Genomic DNA, 13,873 nt, shown 5'->3' on the forward strand with positions numbered 1-13,873 from the left:
GAAAATATCTGAGCCAGCACAGTAGGTCTATGGTTTGGGTCTGCAGTGTACGATAGTGTGAATAGGGAATTAGAGCAATGATTGACGTAAATGTGAGGCCAACAGCAACATCTGCAGGATGGAAATAGGACTCACCGAAATAGGACTCGTTCTGACAGCCCTTTATCTTGACCCCCCGCGAGCCCGTCTCTATGAGGAAATGTCTGACTAGCTGCGCCTGAGAATCGACTGAGACAGACAGAGAAAAGGAGGGAGGAAGGAAGGAAGGAAGAGAAAGAGGGGGGATAGGGAGGAAGAGAGAGACAGAATGAGAGGAGGGAGAGGGAGACCTCAATGAATGCTAGGTAGTTGTAGAAGACAACACCTTGCCATAGTATCAAGAAAAACTATGCTGGTCATAGTAGTGAACTACAGTGGTCATAAGTAGTGCACAATTGGCATTGCCCAATAAGAACGATCACCCTTTCTTTCGCTTAATCTTCCAACAAAATTAAATTATGATAAAGCAAAACAGTACAATGTTAGTAAACTGTTACATGAACCAAAATCATGACCTTTGCCTTTTGGGAACAATAAATATTAATTGAATTTACGGCAAGCGTTGTTGACGTTGTTTGAAGGATGGCTGGCCACCTTGAGGGCCAGGCCGTAGGCCCCTTGGAAGGAGTTACTGTCCCGGATCAGGAAGGACCCTGGCTCCTTGTCCTTCAACACAGCGATGGCTACATGGAGGGAGAAGAAACACATATTATGGAAGAAATTAGTTACTAAGACTTTAATTTAGAAAATATACACTACAACAGTGTTTCTCAACTCAAGATAATATAGTACCAGATGTTTCCATATAAACACAGTTGCAATTGACATTAGATCATGTGTTGGGGACTATCCAAATAAAGTGAGACCCTTCAAAACCTCAGAAGAGGCCTGTACCCTTACCTTGGTCTCTTGAGATGCTAGGCTTGTACCAGAACTTGGAGCTATCCTGGACAAACTTGGCATTGACCTTGCTGCTCTCCACCACCTCCTCTCTGACACCAGGGTGTGCCAGTCCTCGTCTGACAGATGGGAGGAGCTCCCCCACCGAGGGTGAGAAAGTGACCTGGAGGAGGCTGGACTGGGGTGAGAGACCCATGGGTCCTACGGCACCCAGAGAGGCCCTGAGAAGAGACTGTGAGCTGTAACCATTGGGGGACCCTGGCATGGAGGACAGGCGCCTCTTTTCAGGGAGCGGGGGCTGGGCGGCGGGGATGGTGACGGCGGTGTAGCCCGTGTAGGGGACGTGTGGCACGTTGAGTAGAGGGTAGTAATAGGACGCGAGGGGAAAGGTTGGGGTGTTGTACCCATCTGGGACAGGCGACGGGGGTTTGGGGTCGCTGTCACTCACATGGGTCAGTCTTCGCCCAGCTGGGTCCGTGGCCAATGGAGAGGGCTGAGGGGAGGGGCGTCGCTCTGGGGAGCCAATGTAAAGGTGCGGAGAGGGAGGGACAGAGCTGAGGCTGGAACAAGGGGTCAGGGATGTGCCACTGCCCTTTTCTGACAGGGGGTAGTCACTAGGGAGAGCGGTGCCATTGAGTTGCACTTGGACTGGGCCGAATGAATTCCTTGGGCTCGGGACGGAGGCGGCCTGAGTGGACATCTCAGTTCCGCTAGACCCCTTTGTTTCACTCTCTACAACCTTCGATTCTCCATCTTCAGCTGTAGTTGGAGGTGGATGCACACTCACAGTGTGCACTTGCGTTGAGCCAGTAGGGTTCACGCGTTCATTCGGCATCTGTATGGTCTCTTGGTTTTGTGTCTCCACCAATGTTGGTGGTGTCGTGGAGTGTCCATTCGGCAGTGTCCATTCTGTTTCTGGTGTGCTACTGTTACTGTTAGGCTCCCGCGTGGTGGAGTGGGAGGCTTTAGACATTGGAGCCACACTGAGGGACTCAATCAGCTGGGGCCCTTGACTTGGCTCCTGGGGGCCTGCTGGAGGACTCCAGGTGGAACCCTCGGTGGGGTCACACATCTTCTCTTCATCTTGCTTCTTCTCGCTAGAGCAGAGATATTAGAATGTCAGTTTCTACTCATTGACACATTTAAAAAGTACTAAAGCCAACGTGATGACACAGTACAAGGAAATGCCAACAGTACAGGGACCATAGTATTTGTAAATATAAAAAAATGTGTTTTGTGATAAAACCGAATTTAAAGAGAAAGACTGATATGCAAAAAGTTTGTATTCTTTAATTATTATATTAGGTGAAATGTATTTCAAGGACAAGTGGCATTGCCAGTTGTAATGTATTGACTTCAAAGTCACAGTAATCATTAAATGCCCGTCCAGCAAACAGTACATCACGTTATCACATAACAGTCAGTTCAAAATATATCGGCACCCTTGATAAAGATGAGCAAAAAATGCTGTATAAAATACTGAGCTTTATTGTACGGTCAAAAACATTTGGAAATGATGTTGTTCTATACTAATACAATTGCACAGAGACAGAGATTGTGTTAAACAAGTAATATTTATTTTCTCTCAAAAACATATAGGTAAAAATTATTGGCACCCCTGTTTTCAACACCTCACCTTGAGAGGAAAACAGAGAATTTTTCTCAAATGTTGTATGAGATTGGAGAACACTTTGGTAGTGATCTTAGACCATTCCTCCATACAGAATCTTCCCAGATCCTTGATATCTTCCATCTATGCTTATGGACTGCCCTCTTCAATTCAAACCACAGGGTTTCAATGGGGTTCAAGTCCAGAGACATTGCAAAATGTTTATTTTGTAGTCAATTTCTTTGTGGCTTTTGATGTGTGCTTGGGGCTATTGTCTTGCTGGAAGATCCACTTGCGGCCAAGTTTCAGCATCTTGGCAGAGGCAACCAGATTTTTGGCCTAAAATGTCCTGGTACTGGACATGATTCCATTGACCTTAACAAGGGCCCCAGGACCAGTGAAGTAAATTAAAATAGAGCTCTTTAGCCACGCACACCAGTGGTGGGTTTTGCATCGAAAGAAAGATGCATATGCAGAAAAGAACCCGATCTCTACTGTAAAATATGGTGGTGGATCTTTGATGTTATGTTAACCCAGTATCAGACATTTTTGCAAAAAACCTCCCGCTATCATAACATTTTTTTTTAGACAGCTGAAGAAAGCACACACATTTCCTTCAGGAAATTTACCTGTTGTGGTTTAGTCATTTATCTTAGCTTAGATGTAGGTGTTCACTGCAGGCTGACTAGCATCTATACAAATGTCGAACAAATTAAATGCCCAAATCAACTTAAAGTATCTACAAAACGTATTTTTTTGTTTTTTTTAAAGAATAACTGTAAAATAAAAGGTTTTGGTTATTGAGTTTTTGAGAAATGTGAAGGGGGGCATCCGTTATACAGTAAATAAAATGTGTATGGCCTTTGTAGGGAAAATGCTAAACTGACCAAAGATCAGCAACTAGAGGCAACTTCAGCCTATACCTGGATACATAACTGCCGGTGATAGTTGTGTAGTCTGGATCAGAGTCTGATAAGGGGGTGGGGCAAGCGGGCTGTCTGTCAATCTCTGCTTGCCCCAATGACCCCTGGGAAGAACAGTCCTCCATACCCACAATGTTCTGCACCACCTCTGACACACCTAGAATGAGTGAGAGAGAGAAAATGAGGGAGGGAGAGTAAATGAGAGAGGGGAGAGTAAGAGAAAGAAGGTCCAGTTAGATCTGATCCATCTAGTGTAAACATGTACATAATACAGTACCTGTATTATGCACTTACCAGTGTGTCCATCAGTCTGTTGCTGCCGGTCGGTGGGTGGTTCCGAGGGGGAGGCACCAGAGTTTGTGCCACCAGGGGGCAGGGGCGAGGCAGACCCAGACTGGTACCCCGAGGCGTACCCCCGGCTCCCGTGGCTCTCCGAGGGGGAGACCTGCTGGTAGGGCTCGCAGGGGCAGGAGTGTAGGGGGGGTTGAGGGGTGTGGTACCCACTGCTGCCACGGGGGCTGTCCAGGAGGGGGTGGGGGCTGGGATACCCAGGCAGGTTAGGGCCTAGCAGGAAAACAGAAGGGTCGTGACCTTGACCCAGAGGGGAGTGATGGCCTCTATAGGACGACATCCCTCCCACTGAACGCTGCCAAATCTCTGCCTCTCGCTCCGCCTCCCATAGATTCTCTGCCTCCCAAAGCTGAGAAGGCCCCTCCCTCCCCCGCCTCAACCCGGCATCCCTGTCCCACAGCTCAGAGTCCCGCCCTCGAGCCCAGTGTGGGCTCTGTGGTTGGTCCGGGCGCAGCGGGTGGAAGGCTCTGGCTGAAGCCGATTGGTGCCCTCGCCTGCAGGTGCAGTCCCGACATGGGCAGCCACCAGGGGGAGGAGCTGCCGGTCTGAAAAACATCTCCCTATATGGACTGGAGGGCAGCGATTGGTGGGAGACACGAGGGGAAAGGGGGACGTGGGCGGCGTAATGAAAGAGCTGACATTCCTCCCCGCCGCAGAAGACCCTATTGGAGGCTGGGAGGGTGTGGGCGTGTGGGTGGACGTGTTCAGGGGCGGGGTAGGGGTAGCAGGGACGATGGAGACAGGGTAAGGGGGGCGGTGGGTGTTCCCACGGCAACTCGGGCAGGGGATGGGCGCTATGGCGATGGCACAAGTCCAGGTGGGGCGAGAGAGGGCGAGGAGATGCAGGCTGCTGGGAGGGTAAGGCGGGAAGCGTTCGGCTCTTTGGATTTCCCTTGGTTCTGTTACAGCGGTCCATATAATGTCCATTTGCAAGGCATGGCTCCCTCTCTCTCACCCTCTCCCAACCCGGTGCCTCCCCACACCTCTGGCATCTCGAACCATGGCCAGCTGGAACGCAACATGACCGCTGTTCCCGCCTTGACCCTCCGTCCGGCACAGGCTCTCTGTCATCCAAAATGGCCGTCTCCCTGTCCCTCTGTCTCGCCCTATCCCTCTCTTCGCCCTCCCCCTCTGTCCTACTCAGAAGACAGTCCATCTCTTTCTTCTCTTTCTCCAGACGGGACAGGGGGCGAGGAGGATGTTCCTCCAGGTGTTCCGAGGGGGTGGAGGAGTGCCCCGAGTCGGAGCTGAGGGAAAGGGGCTGGGTTTGAGGCTGGGCCTGGGAAGGGGGCTTGTTTGTGGGGCTGCTTGGGGGGCATCCGTTGGGAGAGACCCCAGAGGCACCGACAGAGCCCGGGCCCCGACGCTTCTTCACCTGGGCGTACAGACTGCCATCCAGGGGGCCCCGCGTGTGGGAGATGTCTGACAATTAGAGAGGGATGCAGGGTTAGCTGTGAGTGTGTGAGTTCTCTCTGAGATGTCCTGGTGGTATAGGTTTATGTGTGTGTGATATAGTGTGCGCGCGCGTGCTTCACCCTTACCCTCAATGCTATCCTGGTGGTGAAGGTTGAAGTTCTCATATGAGTCCCAGCGCACCACAGGGTCTGAAGTGCTGTAGTCCACTGTAACAGAGGGGTCATTCTTACGGTACTCTCGCCCTGTGAAGAGAGAGAGACGTAAGATATAACACACACGCACGCACGTATAAAAACAATAAGTATGTTGTGTGCACACAAACGAGCAGTACCTTTCATTTTCTCTGGGCCGTAGGAGAAGATAAACTCCACTGTAGCATCTGGAGGGAACCGGTCATCTACAGAGAGATAAACATCACAGAAATCTCTCTCATTTCAGGGTTTTAGTGGCATGGGAAACATTGTCAAAGCAAGTGAACTAGAAAATGAACAAAAGTGAAATAAACAATAAAAATTTACAGTAAACATTACACTCACAAAAGTTACAAAAGAATCCAGACATTACAAATGTTATGGTATGTGCAAATAGATAAAGTAGAAAAGGGAAAATAAATAAACGTAAATATGCGTTGTATTTACGATGTTGTTTGTTCACTGGTTGCCCTTTTCTTGTGACAACAGGTCACAAATCTTGCTGCTGTGATGGCACACTGGTATTTCACCCAATAGATATGGGAGTTTATCTAAATTGGGTTTGTTTTCAAATTCGTTGTGGATCTGAGGGAAATGTGTCTCTGATATGGTCATATATTTGGCAGGAGGTTAGGAAGTGCATCTCAGTTTCCACCTCACTTTGTGGGCAGTGTGCACAAAGCGTGTCTTCTCTTGAGAGCCAGGTCTGCCTATGGCGGCCTTTCTCAATAGCAAGGCTATGCTCACTGAGTCTATACAGTCAAAGCTTTCTTTAAATTTGGGTCAGTCACAGTGGTCAGGTATTCTGTCACTGTGTCCTCTGTTTTTTTGTTAATTCTTTCCAATGTGTCAAGTAATTATCTTTTTGTTTTGTCATGATTTGTTTGGGTCTAATTATGTTGCTGTCCTGGGACTCTGTGGGGTCTGTTTGTGAACAGAGCCCCAGTACCAGCTTGCTTAGGGAACTCTTCTCAAGGTTCATCTCTATGTAGGTGATGGCTTTGTTATGGAAGGTTTGAGAATCACTTCCTTTTAGGTGGTTGTAGAATTTAACGGTCTCTTTTCTGGATTTTGATAATTAGTGGGTATCGGCTTGCATTATTTGGTGTTTTATGTTGTACACAGTCTCAATTTGGTGTTTGTCCCATTTTGTGAATTCTTCGTTTAGCCAGATCCTAATTGGTATGTCGAATTTGATGTTCCTTTTGATGGCATAGAAGGCTCTTCTTGCCTTGTTTTTCAGCTCGTTCACAGCTTTGTGGAAGTTACCTGTGGTGCTGAGGTTTAGGCCGAGGTATTTATAGTTTGTGTGCTCTAGGGCAACGGTGTCTAGATAGAATTTGTATTTATAGTCCTGTCAACTGGACCTTGTTTAGAACACTATTATCTTTGTCTTACTGTGATTTACTGACAGGGCCCAGGTCTGTGCAGAATATCTTGCTCCCGAGTGGCGCAGCATCTAAGGCACTGCATCTCAGTGCTAGAGGCGTCATTACAGACCCTGGTTCGATCCCGGGCTGTATCACAACCGGCTGTGATCAGGAGTTCGGCAGCGCACAATTGGCCCAGCGTCGTTTGGGTTAGGGGAGAGTTTTGTTCTTCACTAACTTGCCTAGTTAAATAAAGGTTAAATAAAATTAAAAATCTAGATGCTGCTGTATGTCCTCCTTGGTTGGGGACAGAAGCACCAGATCATCAGCAGACATTTGACTTCAGATTCTAGTAGGGTGAGGCTCGGGTGCTGCAGACTGTTCTAGTGCACTCGCCAATTCGTTGATATATATGTTGAAGAGGGTGTGGCTTAAGCTGCATCCCGGTCTTACCCCACGGTCTTGTTGAAATAAATGTTGTTGTTTTTTGCCAATTTTAACCGCACACTTGTTGTTCGTGTAGATGGATTTTATAATGTTGTATGTTTTTCCCCCAACACCACTTTCCATCAATATGTATAGCAGACCCTCATGCCAAATTGAGTCAAAAGCTTTTTTGAAATCAACAAATCATGAGAAGACTTTGCCTTTCTTTTGGTGTGTATGTTTTTTAATTTGAGTTTGCAGGGTGAATACGTGGTCTGTCGTATGGTAATTTGGTAAAAAGCCATTTGACATTTGCCCAGTACATTGTTTTCACTGAGGAAATGTATGAGTCTGCTGTTAATGATAATGCAGAGGGTTTCCCCAAGGTTGCTGTTTGTCAAATTTGTCTCCACTTTTGTGGATTGGGGTGATCAGTCCTTGGTTCCAAATATTGGGGAAGATGCCAGAGCTAAAAGGTTGATGTTAAAGAGTTTAAGTATAGCCAATTGGCATTTGTGGTCTGTATATTTTATCATTTCATTTAGGATACCATCAACCCCACAGGCCTTTTTGGGTTGGAGGGTTTGTATTTTGTCCTGTCCATTCAATATAATTGGATAATCTAGTAGTTCTGGTAGTCTTTAATAGTTGATTCTAAAATTTGTATTTGATCATGTATATTTTTTTGCTGTTTGTTCTTTGTTATAGGGCCAAAAAGATTGGAGAAGTGGTTTATCCATACGTGTCCGTTTTGGATAGATAACTCTGACTGATAACTGTTCCATAAAGTGTCCAATGTTGTTAGTCGTGTGGTTTGGCCTCCGACCACTAAGTGTGAGCAGAGCCTGCTGAGCATCTGGTACATTCCATTGGCTTGGGCCAGTGTAAGAGTGGGGGTTGGGCCTGTTTGCCTGCTCACGGCCTGGGCTTCAGCAGGCTATAGCCTATGTCATGTATCCTTTTCTTTTAATCTTATACACATGTATGATGATTTCATTAATCTGTGTCTATATTGCATGTGTGTATCTATTTCTGTAGCATAACGTAGTGCAATAGCATGGCTTGGCGGAGCTCTTGAATTATTTGGAGGTAGACGATGTGAATTGAACCATTTCAAGGAAACAAATTCTGGCGGAACGCAGATGTTTATCATTATTATTATTTTTTTTTTTAGAACAAGTCATTTTATCTGTTGAAATAAACATGTTACAAGATAAAAAATGTTCTGGAATATGTACTCTTGAATTATATATAAAATACGTTAACTTGAAATGAAAACAGGGCTTGCTTTGAAAATTCTGTAATAACTCTAATGACAAATTTAATTGTAATGTTAGAATGTTAAGACATCATAATCGAAGATGGCAGCTCAAGCCATATTAATTTGATTTGAAAGTCCATGCCCATTCTATTTCATTGAATCAATAATTCCCCCCCCAAATTCAATTTTCTCCATTTAGTTTTTCCTGGCTCCCGTTTTTCCCAGTTGTCACTCTTAAAATCACACATTTTTAACAGAAAATTTTAATTACCAGTCTTGAATAACCAGTCAGGTTTGGACACACCTACTCATTCAAGGGGTTTTCTTTATTTTTACTATTTTCTTTATTGTAGAATAATAGTGAAGATATTAAAATCATGAAATAACACAAATAGAATCATGTAGTAAACAAAAAATACTGTTAATCAAATCAAAATATATTTTATATTTCACATTTTTCAAATTAGCCACCCTTTGCCTTGATGACATCTTTGCACACTCTTGGCATTTTCTCAACCAGCTTCAAGAGGAATTATTTTCCAACAGTCTTGAAGGAGTTCTCACATATGCTGAGCACTTGTTGGCTGCTTTTCCTTCACTCTGCGGTCCAACTCATCCTAAACCATTTCAATTGGGTTGAGATTGGGTGATTGTGGAGGCCAGGTCATCTGATGCAGCACTCCATCACTCTCTTTCTTGGTCAAATAGCCCTTAAATAGCCTGGAGGTGTGTTGGGTCATTGCCCTGTTGAAAAACAAATGACAGTCCCACTAAGCGCAAACCAGATGGGATGGCGCATCGCTGCAGAATGCTGTGGTAGCCATGCTGGTAAATTGCCTTGAGTTCTAAATATATCATTGACAGTGTCACCAGCAAAGCACCCCCAAACCAACTCCTCTATGCTTCACGGTGGGAACTACACATGCAGAGATAATCCGTTCACCTACTCTGCGTCTCATTAAGACACAGCGGTTGGAACCAAAAATCTCAAATTTGGACTGATCAGACGAAAAAGGACAGATTTCCACCGGTCTAACGTCCATTGCTCATCTTGGCCCAAGCAAGACTCTTTTTCTTATTGGTGTCTTTTAGTAGTGGTTTCTTTGCAGCAATTCGACCATGAAGGCCTGATTCACACAGTCTCCTCTGAACAGTTGATGTTGAGATGTGTCTGTACTTGAACTCTGTGAAGCATTTATTTTGGCTGCAATCTGAGTTGCAGTTTACTCTAATGAACTTATCCTCTGCAGCAGAGGTAACTCTGGGTCTTCCTTTCCTGTGGCGGTCCTCATGAGAGCCAGTTTCATCATAGCGCTTGATGGTTTTTGCGACTGCACTTGAAGAAATGTTCAAAGTTAATTACATTTTCTGGATTGACTGACCTTCATGTCTTAAAGTAATGATGGACTGTCATTTCTCTTTGCTTATTTGTGCTGTTCTTGCCATAATATGGTCTTTTACCACAAAGGGCTATCTTCTGTATACCACCCCTACACCTTGTCACAACACAACTGATTGGCTCAAATGCATTAATTTCACAAATTCACTTTTAACAAGGCACACCTGTTATTTAATTGAAATGAATTCCAGGTGACTACCTCATGAAGATGGTTTAGAGAATGCCAAGAGTGTGCAAAGCTGTCATCAAGGCAAAGGGTGGCTACTTTGAAGAACCTAAAATATAACAGTGTTTTGGTTGCTACATGATTCCATTTATGCCTTCACTATTATTCTTCATTGTAGAAAACAGTAAAAATAAAGAAAATCCCTTGAATGAGTAGGCGTGTCCAAATTGTTGACTGGTACTGTACATTGGGATGATTCACCCGCCTGCTGCCTCAGATGTTGAGGAGGTCTCATACCTACAGTACAGACCTTCAGTCTCCCTTCTAGCCCCAGGCCCCCGCCGAGTCCGGTCCAGATAGTCTCTGCTGCATGGGAGGGAGACTGGTGTGCAACTCAGCACGTGTTCAACAGCTCAGTAAGTGCGTCCATCTACGTCTCCCTTGCTCTATTATGTACCAGTGCAGGCAGCTGCCCCCAGTCTCCCAGAGTTTTACATGGAGCAGTACCAGGACTTCTGGTACACGTACAGTTGAAGTAGGAAGTTTACATACACTTAGGTTGGAGTCATTAAAACTCATTTTTAAACCACTCCACAAATTTATTTTTAACAAACTATAGTTTTGGCAAGTCGGTTAGGACATCTACTTTGTGCATGACAAGTAATATTTCCAAAATTGTTTACAGACAGATTATTTCACTGTATCACAATTCCAGTGGGTCAGAAGTTTACATACACTAAGTTGACTGTGCCTTTAAACAGTTTGGGGAAATTCCAGAAAATGATGTCATAGCTTTAGAAGCTTCTGATAGGCTAATTGACATAATTTGAGTCAATTGGAGGTGTACCTGTGGATGTATTTCAAGGCCTACCTTCAAACTCAGTGCCTCTTTGCTTGACATCATAGGAAAACCAAAATAAATCAGCCAAGACCAAGAACTGTAGACCTCCACAAGTCTGGTTCATCCTTGGGAGCAATTTCCAAATGCCTGAAGGTACCATGTACATCTGTACAAACAATAGTACGCAAATATAAACACCATGGGACCATGCAGCCGTCATACTGCTCAGGAAGGAGACGCGTTCTGTCTCCTAGAGATGAACACACTTTGGTGCGAAAAGTGCAAATGAATCCCAGAACAGCAAAGGACCTTGTGAAGATGCTGGAAGAAACAGGTACAAAAGTATCTATATCCACAGTAAAATGAGTCCTATATTGACATAACCTGAAAGGCTGCCTAGCAAGGAAGAAGACACTGCTCCAAAACCACCATAAAAAAGCCAGACTACAGTTTGCAACTGCACATGGGGACAAAGATCGTACTTTATAGAGAAATGTCCTCTTGTCTGATGAAACAAATATAGAACTGTTTGGCCATAATGACCATCGTTATGTTTGAAGGATAAAAGGGGAAGGCTTGCAAGCCATAGAACACCATCCCAACCGTGAAGCACATGGGTGGCTGCATCATGTTGTGGGGGTGCTTTGCTGCAGGAGGGACTGGTGCACTTCACAAAATAGATGGCATCATGAGGCAGGAAAATGATGTGGATATATTGAAGCAACATCTCAAGACATCAGTCAGGAAGTTAAAGCTTGGTCGCAAATGGGTCTTCCAAATGGACAATGACCCCAAGCATACTTACAAAGTTGTGGCAAAATGGCTTAAGGACCACAAAGTCAAGGTATTGGAGTGGCCATCACAAAGCCCTGACCTCAATCCTATAGAACATTTGTGGGCAGAACTGAAAAAGCATGTGTGAACAAGGAGGCCTACAAACCTGATTCAGTTACACCAGCTCTGTCAGGAGGAATGGGCCAAAATTCACCCAACTTATTGTGGGAAGCATGTGGAAGGCTACCTGAAATGTTTGACCCATGTTAAACAATTTAAAGGCAATGCTACCAAATACTAATTGAGTCTATGTAAACTTCTGACCCACTGGGAATGTGATGAAAGATATAAAAGCTGAAATAAATCACTCTACTATTATTCTGACATTTCACATTCTTAAAATAAAGTGGTGATCCTAACTGACCTAAGACAGGGAATTCTTACAAGGATGAAATGTCATGATTTGTGAAAAAATTTGTTTAAATGTATTTGGCTATGGCGTACGTAAACTTCCGACTTCAGCGGTATCCACATACTCCAGTTCAACATCCAGTGCTTTTACGAGCACTTTTGACAGCTTCAATCCTTCTACTACAGGGAGCTGATGTAGAGGCCTGACTTGGAGAGAGGCCGACATGCACCTAGTGACACAGAAGAGACAGGCCTTGTCTGACTGAGGACGAAGTAGTAGTGGAAGAGGCAACATGGGAGCTTTGACGAGCAGTGGCTCTTTTCTGATGAGGAGATGGAGAAACTGGAGGCCATACCGGGAGTGTTGGAGTTGGCAGTGGAGATGGGCTTCCTCTCTGCTTCTGAGGTATAAGTTAGAATTTTGGTAGGTATACGTTTGCTGATACATTGTTAATTTTTATGGCAATATGCTATTAGAAAATATTTGTTAAATAATGTAATCATACAAATTTGGCATTTTCTGAGTCAGATTTCTGTGTGGGTGTGTCTGTGTGAGCGTGCGAGCTAGTGAGAATGTGCGCTTGTCTGTCTGACTGCTTCGGATAATGAGCGATTACACTTCGTCCTGAAACACAACCATTCCCTTCTCTCTAAACTACCAGACGTTCCCCTCTTATTTTATTTACTTTTATTTAAATCTTATTTTACCAGGTAAGATGACTGAGACCACATTCTTATTTGCAGCAACAACCTGGGGAATAGTTACAGGGGAGAGGAAGGGAGATGAATGAGCCAATTGGAAGCTGGTGATGATTAAGTGGCCATGTTGGTATGAGGGCCAGATTGGGAATTTAGCCAGGACACCCTACACTTACAATAAGTGCCATTGGATCTTTAGTGACCACAGAGAGTCAAGACACCTGTTTAATGTCCCATCCGAAAGACGGCACCCTACACAGGGCAATGTCCCCAATCACTGCCCTGGGGTATTGGTATCTTTTGTTTTTAGACCAGAGGAAAGATGGCCTCTTACTGGCCCCCCAACACCACTTCCTGAAGCATCTGGTCTTCCATCCAGGGACAGACCAGGACCAAGCCTGCTTACCTTCAGAGGAAAGCCAGCAGTGGGATTCTGGGTGGTATACTGCTGACTAATCCAACCCCTGTTACCTACCTGCACAGGCCAGGTCCAGCTCTCCCTTGCCGAACCACAGCTGAGCTCCGTGCACCGTACAGGTGTGGAACTGCAGCCTGAACACCGCCTCCCTCTCTGAGCCACGCGGCCGCCGGTGATAGCACTTCACCTGGAGAAAGAGACAAGGAAGAGAAACACAGAGAGCAATTAAGTGGCCACACTATTATTTACACAGACACTGTGTTTGAGACGTAGGACTTAGGCAATCACATTCTAGTTCAAATGACGTTATTGTCATGGAATATTTGGTGGCAACATGGAGGATAATTTGCCTGAAAGTGGATCCATGGCTGAAGCTTTACAGATACGAACTGTTGAAAGGGTCAAAGAGAAAAGGAGAAGGGACTGGTAGATGAAGACGGAGAGGAGTGATGACTAGTTGCAGTGTTGTCCATTTTGTTTAACACTCACCACGATGTCCCCCTTCAGCAGTAGCGCCGGCTCAAGTGTCACACACAGCTTTCTCGCACTGGAGCCCTGGGGGTCGCTACACAGAGAGACGTGAACATAGTCAAAACACATTCGATCATCTGTAAAACACACCTCAAGGTAGTAAAACACAGGCAAACAATGTTCAGTTGGAATAAACACAGACCAGCAC

The 13,873-nt window shown here is 45.2% G+C and overlaps 1 protein-coding gene across 6 annotated transcripts in view; it reads right to left on the reverse strand.

Annotated features, from left to right (window-relative positions):
• LOC129841257 (tensin-2-like) overlaps positions 1-13,873 on the reverse strand; it is a 78,736-nt gene that overhangs the window by 16,155 nt on the left and 48,708 nt on the right. For all 6 annotated transcript variants that reach the window (XR_008757301.1, XM_055909458.1, XM_055909464.1 and 3 more), the window contains 9 exons: positions 13,684-13,759; positions 13,252-13,381; positions 5,570-5,635; positions 5,364-5,480; positions 3,766-5,244; positions 3,472-3,628; positions 940-2,036; positions 594-722; positions 136-228 (listed from right to left, as the gene is read on the reverse strand). Coding sequence is in view for 5 of the 6 variants with exons in the window: in XM_055909458.1 (XP_055765433.1) it covers positions 136-228; positions 594-722; positions 940-2,036; positions 3,472-3,628; positions 3,766-5,244; positions 5,364-5,480; positions 5,570-5,635; positions 13,252-13,381; positions 13,684-13,759 (3,344 nt within the window). In the remaining variant the exon portion in view is untranslated. The remainder of the gene's footprint in view (positions 1-135; positions 229-593; positions 723-939; positions 2,037-3,471; positions 3,629-3,765; positions 5,245-5,363; positions 5,481-5,569; positions 5,636-13,251; positions 13,382-13,683; positions 13,760-13,873) is intronic.

The sequence above is a fragment of the Salvelinus fontinalis genome, chromosome 3 (genome assembly GCF_029448725.1).
Source record: "Salvelinus fontinalis isolate EN_2023a chromosome 3, ASM2944872v1, whole genome shotgun sequence".
Taxonomy (NCBI): domain Eukaryota; kingdom Metazoa; phylum Chordata; class Actinopteri; order Salmoniformes; family Salmonidae; genus Salvelinus; species Salvelinus fontinalis.